Source organism: Moesziomyces antarcticus, assembly GCF_000747765.1.
Source record: "Moesziomyces antarcticus DNA, scaffold: scaffold_v10005, strain JCM 10317, whole genome shotgun sequence".
Taxonomy (NCBI): Eukaryota; Fungi; Basidiomycota; class Ustilaginomycetes; order Ustilaginales; family Ustilaginaceae; genus Moesziomyces; species Moesziomyces antarcticus.
Window position 1 is genome coordinate 607,458 of NW_014639005.1, and position 19,230 is coordinate 626,687.

Sequence of the window (19,230 nt, forward strand, 5' to 3'; positions counted from 1 at the left end):
CGCTGACTTCAAACCATCGCATGCTCATCCCGTCTACGCATCATCCATACATCTGCATACATGCCTCTCTGTAATATTAGCAACTAGAGCTTCATTTTTTTGGCATCGTCGTCGAACCTTTCTTCGTGTGCAAGCACTCCGTCGAGAATGCGCCAGCGGGCGCTGTCAGCGTAACCGGTATGCCGCGACCACAGTGAAGCCAGGGTCGGCGTCTTCGTTGTCATCTGTATCACTGGCGGAGTCGGTGTCGGAGTCGGAGAGCGTGAAGCCAGGTGGCCGAGTCGTTGGCATGTCCAGAGCCCCGGCCGGCGGGATAGGCCGTTGTCTCTCTCGCTGCGAGACTGGCAGCGTGCAAGAACGAAACCGGAGTAAAGTTGAGGTGAGGCGACACGGGAGGCCCACAAAGGTGAGAGAGTGCGCTGAGAAGGTGTCGGAGACGGCGAACAAGCTGCCAGAGGCAATAGAGGGGCCATGAGGACCTTTCGTGAATAATTGATTAAGGGGGGGATGAATGAGCTAGCTAAATACAAGAATGATTGGATGAGGGAATCCTAAGCCTTGGCGACAGCGACGTTTCCTTCACCGCCGGCAGCCTCTTCGGTCTTCTTGGCGGCAGGGGCGTGAGTGAAGAAGAGGAGGAACACCATCAACCACATGGGCAGCACGTAGACCAAATTAAAGATGAGCGGGGTCTGCGGGGTGCCTCTGCTGGCCATGGTGAGCTGGAGCTGTTCCCAGTCGATGCCCTCGGAGTTGGGACCGTACATGCCCTGCGGTGCAAGGGAGAGGCCGTTAGCGACACGCTGGTTGTCGGTGGTGGTGTTGGAGGAGCCGCCCTGGAAGAAAGGCAGCAGATCGTTGGCGTCCAACGAGCCGCCCTGCTCTGCCGAGATGCGCGTGGTGGCATGCAGCGCCTGCAGCAGCCTATACACGGTCGCCACAAACAACAGGATGAGCAGGATAAAGATGAATCCACCAGGACGCATGCTTCCTGCATCACCCCTTGCGACGGGAATCAGCAGTGCAGCGCCCAGAATCACGATGATCTCGATGATCGCACCCACAACAGGCGCAATGCGCGTCACCTTGGGCGGGATGATGTCCGGCAGATCCTGTGCGGTCTGCGTCATCTTGAGTGCATTCTCCCACTTGTCCAACCAGCTGGCATAATACGCTGCTGCAACAAGGAAGAGCAGGAAGACGATAAAGTTGAGGATCCTCAGCACCAGACTCGCCGTGGGTACACCGGACGGCCTTCCACCCTGCTTCGAGTACAGACCGAGCAGATGCAGCAGCGGTTCGATGAGCAATGGCAACAGAACGGCCAAAATGATGCCCTCCACGTTCATCATCGACGTCGTCGGTGTGTTGTTGGCCAGCTTGGCGCGAACGCCGAATCCGATGAGCATGAGCACCATGAACACGATGATCGTAATGAGCACCATCGAGATCAGACTGGACCTGCGCAGCAGTCGAATGAGCAGCAGCGGGATGAGCGCGATGGTCGCCAGGATCCACACGATGCTCGCGATGAGGTCGCCGTTCTTGTACGGCACGCCGCCGATCTGCACGTCAAGCCAGCCCAGGTCGGGCGAGTTGGGATTGTTGATGTTGCCCGGCGCCTCGCCGTTGCCCGAGTCCGAACTGCCGCGGCGCGGGATCGACGACACGTTGAGGTTCGACGTCGGCCCAAAGTTGACGCGCGTCGTCGAGGGCGGCTCGAGCGTGACGTACGAGGTGAAGAGCGGGAACAGGTTCGATGACACCAGCAGCGAAGTGTACGCCGGGCCCGCCGGGTCGATCGGATATTGGCGGCGCGAGAGGTCGCTGTCCAGGCGTGGCTCGGGGGTCGGAGCGGCACGAACAGCGTTCCTGCGCATTGGGGTAGGAGCAGCATTGACAGGCGCAAAGGCGCTGTCTCCAACGCTGTCTAGGGCCTGCTCGGATCGAGCGCCCGTCGCGGTCGGGGCGGGAGCGTTGACACTGCACAGCGTGGCAGCCGCATCGCCTGAAGCGTCGCTTCCCAGACAGCCAAACGCGCCGGGGTCGTACGTCCAGCTCTGGACACCGCCATCAGCAGTCGAGTCTCCAGCGACTGCGCCGACCTCGCCCTCGAGCTGCGACTCCTGCGCCGAGCTCAGCGTGTCGCTCGCCACCTTGTCCGTGGGAGCTGCTGTGGCCTCCACAGCCTGTACGATAGCAGACGGAGTCTGAGCTGTCGACGCCGCATCAGTGGCAGCAGCACTGGCTGCTGTTGCCGAGCTGAGCGCCGAGACGACGGCAGGCGTGACGTCGCCGCTCATGCCCACTGCCGACTGGATGGCATTGGCATTCGCTCCCGTCATCGTGGCAAACGATCCGTCGGCGCTGATGAGCTTGAGCACCTGAGCCTCCACCTGGCTCAGCATGGAAGGATCTTGACGTTTCCCCCACAAGTTGCTGGGGAGCGTAGTGGCATCGGCAAACGTGGCGGTGGTGACGGCCGTAGCGACCGCGAGCATGGCCACGACGCCCGCGGCTCTGCGCCGACCACTCTGGCGCAGAGCTGGTTTCGAGTCCCTAGTCATGGTTACACTCGATATGTCCTCGCTTGAGACTGCGTATGACGGTAGAACAGAAGGATGCATCCAGAGAAGGCAAGTTCAAGAGTCAGTCTTTGCTGTGTCACGACGAGCGCAAAATCCTTGGCGATCCATCGTCTCAGTCATCAAGCTTTTGATCAGCCGAGCGCAGGGTCTCGGCGACGAACATCCGCATCTTCGTGCGACCCGAGCCTCTGGCTACGTATGGGAAGCAAATGTGGCGATCGGACGAGCTCTGACTGGGACTGGAGTTCGGCTCATGAAAAGAGGTGCGGGGCTGCGGTGCGGTGCGGTACTTACGAACTGGAGAGGGCAGCCGAGTTGGATCCGAGACAAGGGTTGGAACGCGCGACTTCGACGGCCTGTCGGACAGCGCAAGTCGGGGTGAAAAATGCGGAAAATAGAAAAAAGGCCCGAATTACCGCTGAAAAATGCCAAAATCGGTGCGGATGGCGAGCTTCAAGCGGAGATGAGGAGAGGTGGTCTTCCAGAGACCAAGGGCGAGGGGGCGGATGGGGAAAGTGACGTCGGCTAGATCGAGTCGTAGGTGAAGCCAAGAATCCAGTTCCTGGGCAACAGTGAGACAGATGGATAGACCAGGTCGAGTCGGGAGAAGCTCTGCTGGCTTTGCTGCTGTATTGGATAGGTTGCGAAACAGTGCAGGCTTCAAGCGCTGGACTGTGGTGGAGAAAACGATTCGACTAGCGAATCGTACTGATTGATGTGGTCGACGAAACGCTTTCCGTTGTTCACTCGTTCGTCGAGGTGCACAGGTCGATGATCGTCCTCGAACGTTGGGGGCTTGGGTGAACACGAGCAAAGTTTCGCCAAATCGCAAGACAAAGGCCAGCTAAAGCAAAGGTAAAGAAAATGAAGGAGAAAAGGAACCGGAACAAAGTGTGGAAGAGAATGGTGGTGGTGGTCGAGAGGATGGTGAGGACAATGTCAACGTCAATAAAGGATCTCAGCGCCGTCCCTGATCAGGTCTCGACAGCCACACGGAGCGGATCTTGCCTGAGCAGACCTTGCCTGAGTGAGCGAATCACGTTGCTCATGTCAGTGCAGTCAGTCTCTACGTCCGCAGGTTCATCGCTCGCTACACGCGCTGCGCCACTGGGTGGAGAGGGAGGTTCCGATTTTGGCAGTGGGCCAAAGTGGTGCGACGGTCGGATGGACGTATGCTTCATGCGAGCCCATGCGATCTGCACCTCGGGACGCTGCAGAGCACCCTATACAAGCACGAGTGAGACCATCTCCGCAGGTGACGAGAGCTAAAATCGAAGCGGAGAGCTGGTTCCGGGAGCCTCGTCGAGGAAAGACGATCCGCATGGCACTGCCGCCATCGGCAGGTAAATCAGAATAGGACAGGGCAGAGGAGGCGGTGAGAAGCATGTAGATGGTGCGTGAACGCTCAGATTCATCTGGTCATCACTGCAGTGTACACTTTCTGCCATGACGAAGAGGCAGGAAGGGCGAGAGTGCGGAGCGGTGCAGTCGACGTGTTGCATCCTACACCGGGCCGACGGCTGCAACAGCAAGTGCTCTGACTGAGGCTACGGGGCAAGCAGCAAGGGACATGTCACAGCATGGGTGACGCTTTTGCATGGTGGCAGTGGCTAGCGCACGCAGTAGCCTGCATCGAAGTCGGCTGGTGGAGCGGTGATATGGCTCCTAGGTTAGGCTCGGTTGCAGGTGGCGCCATCTTGGACACGCGAGCGACGCGATCCGTGGAGAAAATTTCGCAGATCTGTTTCCATAGTACAACCTCACATCTCGAATTGAAAAAAATCACTCCACGGCTTACGGAACGGCGACTTTGTGTCCGTGCGTCGGCGATCCGCGCATGAATCTTCCATACGCCAGACGAAGCACAATCCTTCTCTTCTGCCATCCACTCCACGTCTTTTCGAGATAGGGAACATCACAGCACCATGTCGGAATTGAACAAGAGCAAGGTCGACTACTCGGTCTACCTGGTGACGGGTCGGGAGCTCCTGCCACCTGGCGTCGACTACTATGAGTCGCTCGAGCGCTGCCTTGCACACGGCCATGTGACTGTGGTGCAGATCCGCGAGAAGGATGCCGAGACAAACGAGTTTCTCGAGATCGCGAAAAAGTCGCTCGCCATCTGCGACAAGTACAAAGTACCCATGCTCATCAACGACAACCTCTCCGTGTGTCTGTCGCTGCCCGAGCGCGTGGGACTCCACATTGGCCAGGAAGACATCCCGGTCTCGGAAGCGCGTCGCATCCTCGGCGACAAGCGATTGCTTGGTATCTCGGTCAAGACGATCGAACAGGCCACAAAAGCAAGACAGGAAGGTTTCGCGGACTATGCTGGCGTGGGGCCATGTTACGGCACCCAGAGCAAAGCAGGTATCACCGAGGACAAGGTGATTGGCATCAGCGGAGCGCAGAAGATCGTCGCGGAGCTGTCGAGGGGACCACGCAGAATGCCCTGCGTGCTCATCGGCGGACTTAACCAGAAGACGGCGGCGAGGACGCTTTTTGGCGCAGCAAGCGAGACGAACGCGCCTGACGGCATCGCGGTCATCTCGGCCATCGTGGCGAGGAAAGACTCGGACAAGGCGGCAGAGGAGCTCGCGCACATCGTGCGAGCGTACAAGGTCGGTCTTGATGCATCTGCCTCAATCTACGACACATGGGGCCTGTCTTCTGCCTTTGCGCTTCCTCCCGAGTTGAATGCCAAGGCACACGATGTGGAATGGTACAAGAACGCCGCAGCCGATCTGCTCGGCTTGCACCGCCAGGGCGCCCACGGCCCTCCTCTGATCCAGACCATCACGTCGCACGTCTCGTCGACCATGTCCGCCAACCTCGCACTTGCGTTCTCCGCATCTCCGATCATGTCGCACGAAGCTGCGGAGGCGGCGGATCTGAGCCGAGCCGTTGGAGCGCTTGTGCTCAACATCGGTACGATCTCGCCGGCTTCGCGCGAGGGCATGTACGTGGCTGGAACGTGTGCGAACCGAAACCTCAAGCCCGTGGTTCTCGATCCCGTTGGTGGCGGTGCCACGCAGTTCCGCAAAGACGTCGTGCGCGGCATCCTGAACCACACCCAGGTGACACTGCTCAAGGGCAATGCGGCCGAACTGGCGAGCATTGCCGGAAAGTCGGATGAGGTCCAGTCGAGAGGCGTCGACTCGGGTGCGGGTCAACTCAAGGATCCCGTGGGTCTGGTTAGGCATCTGGCTCGTACGGAGAGGTGTCTGGTGCTGCTATCGGGCAAAACCGACTATCTCACCGATGGTGAGACGGTCATTGCGAGCACGAATGGTCATCCGCTACTGGGTGCAATCACGGGCTCCGGATGCGCACTCGGCGTCACGGTTGCTACTGGTCTGGCTGCAGCTTGCAACAAGGCCAAGGACGAAGAACCGGTGATCTCGTTGGGCAACACAATGGTCGCACATGGAAAGGTCGATTTGCTCCTGGGGGCACTCACGGGTCTGCTGGGTATGACCATCGCCAGCGAAAAAGCAGCCAGGAGAGACGACGTAAAGGGCCCAGGCACTTTCATCGCCGCACTCCAGGACGAACTCGCCGCGGTCTCGCCAGAAGACATCCGCGCCCACGCCCAACTCGAAATCGTATCCCAGACTTGATCGCGGTCACAGCACATCACACAAAATGTAGATTCGTCTTCTTCAATGTGTATGTTTGCATTCCCGGAGCCCAGCTTTGTAAGTGTGAATCGCGTGCGCCTACTGGATCTCGCCACTGGCTTGGGCGTCGAGGAAGTCCTTGTGCAGCTTGGTCTGCTTGTCCCAGTCCTTCTCGAGGTTCTTGCGGCGTTTCTTGGCGAGGTCGGCGCCCTCCTTGTCCTTGGTGGGGATGCCTCGCTCGTCCCACTCGCTGTACTCGGCGGTGCGGAAGAGCTGCTCGGGCGCCGTCCTGCCCTTCTCCAGGTTTTCGAGCCGCTTCAGACGCGCTTGTTCGGCAGCCTGGGCCTTTCTGGCCGCCTTCTCTGCCGCCGCAGCCTCCTTCTCGCGCTTGGCCGCCTGCAGCTGAGCGGCGGGAACGAGCTTGACGAGCGCCTTGCCGTCCTCGGTATCCTCGAGCGCAACACCGAGGTCGACGAGGTCGTTGTCGCGCAGTGCATCCGAGAGCTTGAGGTAGTCTGATGCGGGCGCGCCGGAGCGCGCGAGGTTGCGCACCGCGTCGCGGAACGTGCTGAGCGCACGCAGGTACGGCAGCAACAGCTCCTCCTTGTTGACCGCCGGGGCGCCGTCGGCCGAGTCGTCGGCAACACCCCAGCCGAGCTCGCTGGCCGCCGAGAGCGCACCACCCTCGCCCAGGCCGAGCATCTTGAGCATGTCGCCCGTGTAGCGCGCGACAGCGGTGAGAACGCCGAGGTTGACGTCCGCGCGCTTCTCGTGGCTCTTCTCGTAGACGTTGGCCTTGCTCACGAGGTCCAGCAGCACCTCCATGCCCTTGGGCGTGTCAAACGAGTCGCACATGGCGAGGCGGAAGGCATGCTGCGCGTCCTCGAGGCTTTGCATGAGCGCCTTCTCCTTGTCGCCGTAGTGGTGCTGTCCGTCCGAATAGCCATCACCGAGCGCCTTGGCTTCGGCGACCTTGGCCTTGATTCCGACAAAGAAGTTGTTGAACGCCGCCTCGGCATTCTTGACCTCGCCAAGCGCGGACTGCTTAAAGTCCATGCGGCCGTGCCACGGCTGGAGGAGGAAGGACATGCGCAGCTGGCGCGCGGTGAAGCGCTCGAGCGCCTCGTCGATCGAGATAAAGTTCTTGAGCGACTTGGACATCTTGAGGCCCTCGATGTGGAGGTGGCCGGTGTGGAGGAAGTAGTTGACCCACTGCCTGCAGCCGTGATGCGCCTCGGACTGTGCGATCTCGTTGTCGTGGTGCGGGAACATGAGGTCGACGCCGCCCGAGTGGATGTCCATGGTCTCGCCGAGCACGGCGGAGCCCATGACGGAGCACTCGATGTGCCATCCGGGACGGCCCGGACCCCACGGCGACGGCCACGCCGGCTCGCCCGGCTTGGACGACTTCCAAAGCGCAAAGTCGGATGCGGCGCGCTTGCCCGCAGTGGCGGTGGTCGAGGTGGAGAGCGAGCCCTCGCCCTCCTCGAGCAGCTCGCGGTTGCCCTTGGACCACGGCTGGAGCTTTGCGTACGAGTGGTCGAAGCTGCCGTCGGAGCTCTTTGCGCCGTCGAAGGCGCGCGTGTCGAACCAGACGTTCTTCTTGTCGGCGTCGAGGCCCTCGGCGTAGGCATAGCCGCGGTCGATGATCTGCTGCACAAACGTGACGATCTCGGGCACGTACTCGCTGACGCGGGTGAGCGTGGTGGGCGGCTCGACGTGGAGTCGCTTCATGTCGTTGAAGAACTGCGTCTCCCAGTAGGCGGCGGTGTCGCGGAAGACGGCGGGGTCGGTGACGGTGCTGCCGAACTGCTTGTCGAGGAAGGCGGCCAGCACATCCTCCGAGGCGTCGATAAGGTTCGAGGCTGCCTCGGGCGATGAGTCGTTGGCAGCGAGCGACATGGCGGCGGCGACCTGCGCCTGTCGCGAGCGGTCGAGAGCCGAGAACCACATGCCGAACTTGGGCTCCTTTTCGGAGGCCGTCTTGAGCCAGGCGGCATCCTGACGGAGGCGAGCGATCTCTTCAAAGCCAGCCTCGCCCGCTCTCGCCTTCTCGGCGTGGTCGACGAGACCACCCTGCTGCTCTTGTGGAGGCACGGGTGGGGCGAAGCGTTCAAGGTTCTTGGCAAAGTAGGCGGACCAGGCGTCCTGGATGGTCTGGAGGAGCGGCTTTGTGAGCTGCGGGTGCTGTGCGCGGAATTGGCGGACGAGATGAGAGTGGCGAGCCTTGATGATGATCTTGTCGTCGATGTCGGTGATGTTCATGACAAAGTGGACGTCGTAGCCGAGGTAGTCGCGGAGGATGCGGCGGATGATGTCCTGGGTGACATAGTTACGTGCGTGACCCATGTGGCTGGCGTCGTAGACGGTGGGCCCGCAGTTGTACCAGGTGACGGTGCGGCCCTTTTTGGGGACGAAGGGTACCTTGGAGCGCGTGAGCGAGTTGTACATCTTGAGCTCGGGCTCGGGCAGCTGCTTCTGCGGGACCTGCCATTCTGGCTGCGAGATCTTGGCTGCCGCCGAGGTGGACGACTCGGGCTGTGCTGCTGCCATGACGAGGTTGGATTGGCGAGCGCAGCTGAGCGCGCGAACGATGCCTGGTGGATGTGGGTGGGCCAGGGGACGTGCGGAACGTGCGGAACGTGCAGAACGTGCGGAACGAGTGGTGGGAGCGAGGGACGCAAGCAGAGAGGAACGCGAGGATGAGAGGGCGGAGCGAAGGAGGCTCGACATGCGAGGGTGGTGTATGGAGTGCGACACGACCTGCTCTTAGGATGAAGAGATGAGGCAAGGCGCTGTTGCTCTTGTGTTGGTGTCAGGGTGTGGGTTGAGTGTACGTTGCTTCTTCCACGCCTTTTTTCGGGCGTGCCTGGCATGCTCTGCGCAGCTGGCAAAAGAAGGCTCTGACTCGGAACTCGGCGGACTCCGCCAAATCTCGAATCACGCATTTTCCAAGTGGCTTCGAGCCCGATCTCGATGGGATTCGAATGCGCACCGACCGTGCGAGCGGGGGTGTGACGCTTGCATTGAGCTGGTGCCGAATGTGATTGGACAGACAGCGACGAGCATCGCTTCCTCCGACCAGCCAATCAATCGTCTTGCCGCCCACCGTCCTCGTCTTCGGCTTTGCACTCTGCCAGCTTCGCCTCCCATCCGTCTCTTTTCCACTCGGTTTGCTGCGGCAGTTCTCCCTTCCCATCGTCACTCTGGTCGCCCTCGACCTCGGCGGTCCCGCAGTCGCTTGCAGCCCCAAGGGCTCTGCTCGGGGTGCTGAGTCGGCTTGATCCAGCCTCTACGCGCTCTGGCAGTCAAGAGGCTGGCATTGTCGGCGGACCGCAAACCTCTGGAACCGCCGTATAACGAGAGCTCGAGGGCCGGACCACGTCTTTCACGACCGCAAGAGTGAACATGGCTCCCACCGCGACTGCGCCACGCCAGGCTGGCACTGACGCTGGCCCTGATGCTACCGCCGTCGCTCCCGGCTCGCCCCAGTCATCCGCTGGCGCCTCGGCAGACATGGCGCAGCCCCTTACGGAGCGATGGGACGGCCTGGACACCAACATCCTCGGCGACCTCGCGCGCAGGGGCCTCATGTCGACGCTCGACACCATCAAAGAAGCAAAGACGCTCATGCTCGATCCGTCCTTGGCAGGCCCCCTCGGTCTCGTCGCCGACGTATCCGGCCTCAAGCAGCACGGCGTCGAAAAGATGTTTTGGCTCGAACCAGCATCGGCGGCCTTTGTCTCCAAGACCGACACCGCCCACTCCCAGGCTCTCTCCAAGGCGGGCCTCAAGAGCGTCAATGCTCCCACAAAGTCCGTCGTCTACATCTGCCGTCCCGAGATCAAGTGGATGAAGGCCATCGCAGGTAAGTCTTGCCCTTTCGTTCGTTCGAGTCGTCTCGCTTCCTCTTCCTTCCCTTCCAGTGGCTCTGGTTCGCCCATCCCATCTGGACTAAATTAGCCGAGCCTACTAGATCTCTTCAACGATAGGCATGCGGTCAGTCAATGTCCAAAGAACAAGGAGACCTTCCTGACAAGGATGCTCCCAACGAAGTCCCTTCCTCAAACAACACCGCCCTGCTTTTCGCCTCCACAGGCGCGGAGTTGTGCCGGGAGGCGACACTTTCCCCAACTCCTCTTCTCTATTCCTCCTTCTCCCTTTCCCTTGCCCTCTCCCACCTCCAGCGTAGATCTCGGATAACAGCAGCTGACCTTTGCTACCCTGTCGTCACGACGACGTGTCCAAAGAGCACCTACGCGCGGATCGCAGCGTGCGTCCCACCTCGCCCCTGCAGCACACCTACACCATCTCGTTTGTTCCGCACAGGACCGAGCCCTGTCTGCAGTTCCTCGATCAAGAGGGCGTGCTTTCCGACGTCTCGCTACTCGACTTTGGTCTCGAGTTCGTACCACTCGATCACGATCTCATCAGCCTCGAGGACGACGCAGCCTGGAAGAAGATCTATTGCGACGGCGACCACACCCCCATCTTCCGCTCGGCACAGGCGCTCATGACGCTTCAGCACGCCTACGGACTCTTCCCACGCGTGCTGGGCAAAGGCGCCCTCGCACGTCGGCTCGCCGATCTGCTCATCCGCCAGAGGCGCGAACACCTCGCCTCGGATCCCTCCAACCCGGCGCTCACCACGCCGAGCCAGCTCATCGACAGCCTCATCATCATCGATCGCTCCGTCGACTACGCTACACCGCTCTGCACGCAGCTCACCTACGAAGGCCTCGTAGACGAGGTGGTGGGCATCAGCAATGGCCACGTCGAGGTCGACCCTGCCCTGCTCACGGGACAGGCGCAGCCGCCCGGTGGTGGTATGGGCGCCCAGCCGCACGCATCGGGCAGCGGTACGCCGCTGCAGATGACGTCGACGCCCAAGAAGCGCAAGCACCGGCTGGACGCGTCGACCGACGTGCTGTTTGGCGAGATCCGCGACCTCAACTTTGCCGTCGTCGGCGATCGGCTGCACCGCGCCGCCAAGCGGCTCAACCACGACTACGAGGGGCGCCACCAGGCCAAGACCGTGTCGCAGATCCGCGCGTTTGTGGGCAAGCTGGGTGGGCTGCAGTCGGAGCACGCGTCGCTGCGGCTACACACGGGCCTCACCGAGAAGATCATGGAGTGGACGGCGCGCGAGGAGTTCAACCGCATGCTCGAGGTGCAGCAGAACTCGGTGGCGGGCCTCGAGCTCGGCGCGCAGTACGCCGCTATCGAAGACATGATCAACGAGGAGCGCGACCTGCTCGGTGTGCTGCGGCTGCTGTGCCTCACGAGTGTGGTGGGGCACGGCAGTGCGGCGGGCGGGATCAAGCCCAAGAACCTCGAGTTTGTCAAGCGCGAGATTGTGCAGACGTACGGCTACCAGCATCTGCCGCTGCTGCTGGCGCTGCAGAAGGTGGGGCTGCTCACGCGAGCGGCGCCCGGCGCGGCGGATGCGGGTGGCGGCGTCGCAGCTGGCTTTGGCGCGCTCACGAGCGTCGTCGGCGGCGGATCGTCGGCGGCGGGTGGCGCGGCAGCCGGCGATGGCAAGGACGAAGGCGGACGCGGCGGCTTTGCGTCGGTGCGCCGCAGTCTGCGCCTGATCAACGACGATGTGGACGAGCGTGCGCCGAGCGACATCTCGTACGTCTACTCTGGGTATGCGCCGCTGTCGGTGCGTCTGGTGCAGGCGGTGGCGCAGAAGGAGGCGCTGCTGGACGTCGGGCGTGCGGCCAGTACGGCGCTGCGTCCCGGTGGGCGGAGTGTGAAGCCGCGCGCGCACCCGATCGTGGGCTGGCGCGGCTTTGAGGATGTGGTGGGCCAGCTTCCCGGCCCGACGTTTGACGAGGTGCAGTCGGCAGCCGCGGGGCCGGGCGGGAGCGAGACGTCGACGGCGGGTGCGGCGGCGACGATGCCGTCGGATGCGGACCAGGTGACGACGACGCTGGTGTTCTTCCTGGGCGGAGTGACGCATACGGAGCTGGCGGCGCTGCGGTTCATGAACGGCCAGACGCGCAACCGACGCTTTGTGGTGGCCACCACCAACACCATCAACGGCAACGAGCTCATCCGCAGCCTGAGTTCGGTGCCACTCTAACTTGGGTCGCACAATGGATATACCCCTGCATCGCATTGCATTGCATGAAATGGACTTGTATTGTTGCTTTGTCTTGCGCTGTTGTTGATTGAGGAGCTATTTGGGGAGGTAACGGATGTTCTGGGTGGGGCAACGGTTGTCGCCGGTGAGTGGATCGACCTGAACGAAGGAGTCTGCACTGGTGGATCTGCCTGCAGTGTGAAAGTAGATCCAGGCTTCGTTGAGGGCGCCGTTTCGGCATCGGAACGAGGCTTCTTTGCCCCACTTTTGGCGCACTGCATCTTTAAGCTGCTGCAACGAGTACCTCGCACTCGTACTCGGCTTGATCCCCGCCTCCTCAAGAGCCTTGAAGACATTGTACTTGTCAAACAAGTCGGTGGTGGTTGAGAAAAAGTCGACGATGTCTTGATGCTCGCCAAAGGCTGATTCGGGGTAGCATTCCGGGTTGAGCGTAGAGACGCAGGTGCCGTGTTTGTTCCACTCGTGCGACCAAAGCTGAGCGTCGTTTCCATTCAGCGCCAGCCAGTACTGGTTCATCGTCTCGAGCGCCTTTGCAGCTCGAGGGTCGGAGGACGATCGAAGGGCTGCGGCGATATTGTCATTGTTGCGCGACGGATCGCAGTCGGCATCATACCCCCCAAGGCACTTGTCCGCCCAAAGACCGTGGATCGTCCACGAATCCGAAGGCCCGATGGCGGGGTGAAAGTCCCAGAACTGCGTGAGCAGCAGAAGGCCACCGGGAGTGTTGGTCGTGCAGGGGTCGGTGGGACAGGTGGGAAGCGTGGCGCACGAAAGACACGTGTCGAGTGCAGAGTGGAGCGAAAAGGGCGCCTGCATCGAGGCAGCTCGGGCCAAAGCAGCCGCGGCCAACAGCGCGAGTGTTTGAACATGCATGGCGGCGACAAATCTGATGAAGTGGAGAGAGATGCAATGTGGGTGGGCAGATGGGTGGGATGAAGGTGGTGGGGAGAAGAGGCGCGCGGGGAGGCTGATAAGGATGCGCGGGGGGGAGGAGGGGGCGCGGTTGCAGCATCGCCGCTGCACCAACGCTCGACGCAGCGCGGATTGACAGGTTGAGGAGAGCAGCGACGCGCGCCTCTTCCCCTGAGCAGCCAAATTCAGGGTCCAGAGCGCCGCCTCGCATCTGCCCAAATGCGCACGGATGCGGCCAACACGTTTACTGCTGCTCTGAGCGCGCCTCAAGGCTGTACCGCCCGAAAAACAAAACCAGCACCGCCTGCTCCTAAAGGCGACGACAATGTCGACAAGTCATGAGCGAATTCGCAAGCTTCTCTGAGCCCCACCACAACTCAATCAACAAGCTTGTCATCATCATCTGCTTGCCGGAGCAAGCTTTTGGCATTTCGAATAGTCTACTTTAAGCATCGATTTCCGGGCGAGTCCAATCCAGATGGAGCACAAGGTTGAGCGGCTCAAGTTAGAGCTTGGCGGCATCGGCGGCGCGAATGTCAAAGTTGACGCGCGGGAAGGTGGCGAGGATGTGCTTGCCCTGCTGCGCCTCGATCTTGATGGTCACGCTGGCATTGTCGAGCCCGACGAGCGAGCCGAGCTGGGGAACCCTGCCGGTATCCACGGGCGTCACGCTGACCTTCTGGCCCTTGTTGCCGCTGATCCATCCGGCCTTGGCGAGCGGGTCGTCGCTGCTCACCTTGAGTGCGCTCTCGTCCTTGGCGGAGCTTGCCTCTGCCTGCTGCAGCACCGCCTTGGCGGCGTCGTCGGCCGAGAGCTTGCCGGGCTTCACCGTATTCTTGGCGACGTAGGCACGCACCTCTGCGAGCCACGCGAGCGTCTTGGGGAATCGGAACTTGGTCCAGTCCTGCTGCGGGTTCTTGGCCGAGACGGTGGGCAGCAGATCCTCGCCCGTGCGCAGCTGCGTCTGCACCCAGTTGAGCGGCGTGAACACGCAAAAGTCGAGGTACTGCGGCTCGTCCCCGAGCAAGAACTTGCCGCGGCCCTCACCCAGCTGCGACTCGATCGCCTCCAAGCTCGCCACGAGCTGCGATCGAATAAAGGGGATGCGCTTCTTCATCGCCTCGCCCTCAAAGCTCGCTCCGGGCATGAACGATTGTCGGTCCTTGACAAACACCTCGTTCAGCGGCGCATTGTACAGGTGCCCCGCGCCCAGTCGGAAGAGCGCGCTCTCGGCCCAGTGCACTGCGAGCTGCAGCTGCAGCGCCGGGAACTGGCGAAGCAGAGATCGGTTGCCGTTGCCAAACGTACGCTCCAGCGCGAGCGAGGCAGCGGTGGTGTCGATGTAGGCATGGCCGTCGATGAAAACCACGGGAATACGACGGTAGGTGATGCCCAGAAGCTTGCTCAGCATGGGACGAGGCATGACCGGAGGCACGTCCACCTGCGTCCACTCCACGCCGTAGTGGTCCAGCAAAAAAGTAATCTTTTGCCAGAACGGCGACGCGCCATAGCCGTACACGATCACGCGCGTGTTGGGTTGAGCAGCTGCCATCTTGACGGTCGAGGTGGTCGAGGTGAGAATGAGGTGTGAGACAGAGCAATGGCCACGGGAATGAGGTTGTGTGTGGGGTAAAGAGAAGAATGCGAGGCGGGGCAAAAGACAGTCTGCTGTCGTAAAGGCAGAAAGCCGGGGGCGGCGAATGGCGGGCCGGAGCCTCGGCAATGGCAGCAGCCGTTGCTGCGCTCCCAGCTCGACTTTTGTGTAGCCGGGCCAGAGCAAACGCCGCGCTGGAGACATCGGCACCTATTTTTTCGTCTCTCATCGGCGATGCAACTCAGCTCTCCAATGCTCGGAACCCGGACCTGTGGACACTCCACCTTTGCTCTCTCTGCTGCGCATTCGATTCCAACCTGCCATCATCTCTGTCCAGCGCACTTTCTCGATCTTGTCGACACCATCCCTGGTCAGACTTGTCGAAGCGCGCACGTGTGGCAGCCTCTTCTCGCTTGGTGACTGGACGCGCACGGCTGGGTCAGCATGTCGAGCCACATTGGCGGTGCGCGTCAGCACACGCGCATCGTGTTTGTCAAGAACCTCAACTACAACACCACCGGCGCCGACCTGTACAACGTGTTTGGACGCTACGGAGCCATCCGTCAGATCCGCATCGGCGACGCGCCCAAGACCAAGGGCACGGCGTACGTCGTGTACCAGGAGATGGCCGATGCTAAGCGCGCCCTCGACAACCTCAACGGCTTCCACCTCAACGACCGCTACCTCGTCGGTAAGTCCACGCCCCCGTACCCTCGCCTTCTTGCGACAGCTGCTGACAACATGCCGGTGAGTATGTATAGTATTGGCACACATGCCCGCAAGGCTCGCTGCAAAGGCAGACCTCGAACGACGAGAAGCCGAGCTCGCAGAACTCAAGCAGCTTCACAACATCCAGGACACATAGCCCGCGCCGCAACTCACGCATAGAGCCTTTATGGCATCAGTGGGCATGCTCTTTGTATTTGTATCTCAATCCGAACATTCTTTTGGCATCGCAGCGCCACCGGGATCTCATGCTCAAGTGGGACCTCTGCAGGAGACTCTAGATCGCTGATGCAGAACCAGTCGCCGGCCCGATCGGAAGCGAGCCCCGATGCAGTATCATCCTCCTTCACGCAGAGATGCACAAGCATTGCTGTGATTCTGCTGCTTGTACCGAGTCCGCCCTGTACAGCACCTCCGTATCGCTGACGAAGGCAGGATCTGCGAGGCGGGGCGGGGCGGGGCAGGGCGGGGACATTTCGGGCTAGTGCTGGCGACCCAACATGATCAAGGCGTACACTGTATTGACACGGCGCAGGACCAGGGGTTGGAGGCTACCTACGCTCCTTGCAGCTCACTCCGATCCGGTCCATCAGGCACCAACCCAACGCATTGGCGGCTGCTGCTGACGGCCGCCTTCTCTTGGTTCGGGCCCACGGAAGCAAGGGGAAAGCAGCGGGGAGTCAACCGCCGCGTGTCGACTCGACTCGAGCAACTCGAGCCGGCCATTCCGCAAGCGGGGACGACGGGCTGCCCGACGCCGCCCATCACCTCCGCTGCGGTTCCTGAGCGCTGGCTCTCTTTTTTTTTGATTTTTGAGCTACCCGAAGCCGATCGGTTCTATCCGCTTGTGCAGCGATCAAGATAAACGGAGCGTTATCGAGAATTTTTTTTTCGCAGCTCCTGGCTTTTTGACTCGAGGCTGCAGGGCAACTTTTTTTTTTTGCTCCTTTCGGCAGGGAGAGTGGCTTCCCGCTGCATCCGCGTGGCTCTGGCGGCTCTGACGGGCTGGCCTCCGCCATGCTCAGACTTGGTTGCAGTCTTCTCACACCCTCTCTGTGCTCGCGAACTCTCGCTTCTTTTGCTCGCCCACCATACCGCCGCATCTTTGTGTCAGAGCTGGCTTGACGCCCTCGTCTCGAGCTGCTCACTCCGCAACGCTCTCGTCTTGGCCCGCCAAAGGTGAGTGTCACCGTGCTTCCGCCCCTGCTTCCGTGCTCGCAGCCTCGCTCGTGGTTCCTGTCTCTCGCGCCCCCCTGGCCCACGTCTCGCTCTCGTACCGCACGCACCAAGCTTGAAAAGCATCAGTCACTATCCTACCAAAGCATCGCCCTCCGATCATCCTCGGCTTGACTTGGCACCACCATCTCGTTGATCGACAACTCCTGCGGCGTCTCATCCATCGATAAAGCACCATCGCTGGCTTCATTTCGCACAACCCACTTGCTCGACCCACTTGATGCGCCCGCTCCGTAAAGCAACTCTTCGCGCTTCGTCTCATCGCGTTCGACCAGTCTCGTCTGCCTTGCTTGCTCCTCTTGCTACCATGTCGGCACACCTCCAAAGCCCGAGCTTCCTGCCCTCGTGCTCATGCTCGCGCAACTTGACGACTGACGCCTCGTCTCTCGACCGATTCTCCATGTCTACCCTGGCTACATCCGCACGCTTAGTCCGAACGAGCACACCCAGCCTCGCATCCTCGTCTTCGTCCGCTTCCTCTTCGGTTCAAGCAACCCCCGCCCTTCCGTCCGGATCGGCCTTCCACTCCTCGGCCAAGTCCACCAACGCAGGTCTTGACCTCTCCCACCTCAACTCGCTTCTCGACAAGCTCGCTCGCCCTTCGTCGCCTCGTTCTTCGTCGTCCAACGAGAACCTTTCGACTCCCTCCACCTCCGCCTCGGCTTCTGGCTCGTCTTCGGCGCTTCCGCTAACCCCACGGCTTCGAGGCAAAGGCACGTTCCGCGAGCCTTCGTACGTCCGTGCTCAACGCAAGACGCAATTCAACACTCTGCTCGACACCTTCCATCGAGCAACCGTGTGCGACTTTGAGCCGAGCTACCACCTCTCGGCCTCCGATCTCGTACGTGCCTTCGAACGTCAAGGCACCTCCGTCGACCCGGTCCAACCCAACGACGTGCTTCGCGGCGTAGCTAGCAGCATGTCCGAACCCAGTGTCCAGCAGACCGCGCAGCCCGGTGCGCTGCCCAGCGCAGAGAACCCGGGCAAACTCGTGCAGGCCTCGGGCATCGCTGCTCCGTACCAGGATGCGATCAAGCAGGCGATTCAGACGCGCATCGACCAGGGCAAGTCGAGGCCCAAGCTGGTCGGCATCCTCGCCACGCCCAGCCCGCCCAGTGTCGCCTACGCCGAGTGGACGCGCAAGGCGTGCGAGGCGGTCGGCATCGAGTTTGACATCTGGAAGACCTGGGACGACTCGGTCGAGGTCAAGGAGGAGGAGCACAAGGGCAGCGCGCCCGACTTTGACCTCGAGGCGGACGTCGAGGACCTCATCATCGCTGCCAACGCCGACGACAAGGTGCACGGCATCATGGTGTACTACCCCATCTTCTTTGGACGTCAGGACACGTATCTGCAGCAGATTGTGGATCCGCGCAAGGACGTCGAGGGTCTTCACTTTAGCTACTGCTGGAACATGTACCACAACGTGCGCTGGATCTCGCCCGCCAAGCTCGGCAATGCGCCGGGAACCACGCGCGAGCTGCCCGAGGAGCGCGCGCACCGCCAGGCAGCACTGGACAGCGAGCAGGTGCCTCCGGGCATGGCCAAGTCGATCCTGCCGTGCACGCCGCTCGCCATGGTCAAGTGTCTGGAGGCGGTGGGCGTGTACGACCGCGAGCTGCCGTACGGCGACCGTCTGTACGGCAAGACGATCACGGTGATCAACCGTTCCGAGGTGGTCGGTCGTCCGCTCGCCGCACTGCTGTCCAACGACGGCGCCAAGGTGTACTCGGTGGACATTGACTCGATCCAGGAGTTCAACAAGCGTGCTGCCGAGCCGTCGTCGCCACCGCACGGCCGTGCGCGATCCGAGATGGTCAAAAAGGCGCATGCGCAGAACACCGCCTCGCAGCTGCGCCCGCACCATGTGGTGCGCAACTGCTCGCTCAGCGCCGAAGAGTGCATCCGTGCGGCCGACGTGGTGATCGCCGGCGTGCCCTCGGCCAACTACAAGATCGAGACCGACTGGATCAAGCCTGGCGCCGTCTGCGTCAACTTTTCGAGCGAGAAGAACTTTAAGCCCGACGTGAGGACGCGCGCGTCCATGTACCTGCCTGCGATCGGCAAGACCACGATCGCCATGCTCCAGAGGAACCTGCTCCGTCTCGTCGAGTACCGCGAGCTGTCCGAGGCAGCGGACAAGTAAAGGTCCTCACTTGATCCAGATCAGAGGATCACACTTGCAAACGCTACGCACCCCAAAATAGAGTTGTGTTGTTCAAACCATCGTCGACTGTGAGAGTAGCGTATGGCTCCTGACTGTGTCTGAGGGCGCCTGGACTCGTGCGAAAGGGTGTGGGCGGGGCGGCGGGAACGCGTCGCTGCTCTGCGTCGATGACGAGGACAGCTCAACGCGTGCTCAGATGCCAGAAAGCCTTTGAACTCCACACCCAACCACCGCCTAAGTTACTGGCGTCGGCGTCGGGCGAGCGTGTTCATTGAGCA

At 61.4% G+C, this 19,230-nt stretch overlaps 8 protein-coding genes across 8 annotated transcripts; 4 read left to right on the top strand and 4 right to left on the bottom strand.

Moving 5' to 3' along the window:
- Positions 1-551: 551 nt before the first annotated feature.
- Positions 552-4,284, bottom strand: PAN0_005d2691 (uncharacterized protein; the record flags this gene model as incomplete). The annotated part of the gene is made up of 7 exons (XM_014801931.1): positions 552-2,596; positions 2,883-2,944; positions 3,005-3,215; positions 3,336-3,432; positions 3,629-3,811; positions 4,027-4,135; positions 4,208-4,284. The coding sequence occupies 7 exons, from the start codon at positions 4,282-4,284 to the stop codon at positions 552-554; spliced, it is 2,784 nt and encodes a 927-aa protein (XP_014657417.1).
- Positions 4,285-4,513: 229 nt separating this feature from the next.
- Positions 4,514-6,208, top strand: PAN0_005c2692 (thiamine biosynthetic bifunctional; the record flags this gene model as incomplete). The annotated part of the gene is made up of 1 exon (XM_014801932.1): positions 4,514-6,208. One exon carries the CDS (start codon positions 4,514-4,516, stop codon positions 6,206-6,208), a length of 1,695 nt encoding a protein of 564 aa, XP_014657418.1.
- A 99-nt stretch (positions 6,209-6,307) lies between these two features.
- Positions 6,308-8,941, bottom strand: PAN0_005d2693 (cysteinyl-tRNA synthetase; the record flags this gene model as incomplete). The annotated part of the gene is made up of 1 exon (XM_014801933.1): positions 6,308-8,941. The coding sequence occupies one exon, from the start codon at positions 8,939-8,941 to the stop codon at positions 6,308-6,310; it is 2,634 nt and encodes an 877-aa protein (XP_014657419.1).
- A 675-nt stretch (positions 8,942-9,616) lies between these two features.
- Positions 9,617-12,296, top strand: PAN0_005c2694 (vacuolar protein sorting 33A; the record flags this gene model as incomplete). Its single annotated transcript, XM_014801934.1, has 2 exons — positions 9,617-10,076; positions 10,459-12,296. The coding sequence occupies 2 exons, from the start codon at positions 9,617-9,619 to the stop codon at positions 12,294-12,296; spliced, it is 2,298 nt and encodes a 765-aa protein (XP_014657420.1).
- Positions 12,297-12,392: 96 nt separating this feature from the next.
- On the bottom strand, positions 12,393-13,190 carry PAN0_005d2695 (uncharacterized protein; the record flags this gene model as incomplete). The annotated part of the gene is made up of 1 exon (XM_014801935.1): positions 12,393-13,190. One exon carries the CDS (start codon positions 13,188-13,190, stop codon positions 12,393-12,395), a length of 798 nt encoding a protein of 265 aa, XP_014657421.1.
- Positions 13,191-13,734: 544 nt separating this feature from the next.
- PAN0_005d2696 (glutathione s-transferase) lies at positions 13,735-14,781 on the bottom strand (the record flags this gene model as incomplete). Its single annotated transcript, XM_014801936.1, has 1 exon — positions 13,735-14,781. The coding sequence occupies one exon, from the start codon at positions 14,779-14,781 to the stop codon at positions 13,735-13,737; it is 1,047 nt and encodes a 348-aa protein (XP_014657422.1).
- Positions 14,782-15,267: 486 nt separating this feature from the next.
- On the top strand, positions 15,268-15,688 carry PAN0_005c2697 (RNA-binding domain-containing protein; the record flags this gene model as incomplete). Its single annotated transcript, XM_014801937.1, has 2 exons — positions 15,268-15,514; positions 15,585-15,688. 2 exons carry the CDS (start codon positions 15,268-15,270, stop codon positions 15,686-15,688), a joined length of 351 nt encoding a protein of 116 aa, XP_014657423.1.
- Positions 15,689-17,005: 1,317 nt separating this feature from the next.
- PAN0_005c2698 (NAD(P)-binding protein) lies at positions 17,006-18,931 on the top strand (the record flags this gene model as incomplete). The annotated part of the gene is made up of 1 exon (XM_014801938.1): positions 17,006-18,931. The coding sequence occupies one exon, from the start codon at positions 17,006-17,008 to the stop codon at positions 18,929-18,931; it is 1,926 nt and encodes a 641-aa protein (XP_014657424.1).
- Positions 18,932-19,230: the final 299 nt, after the last annotated feature.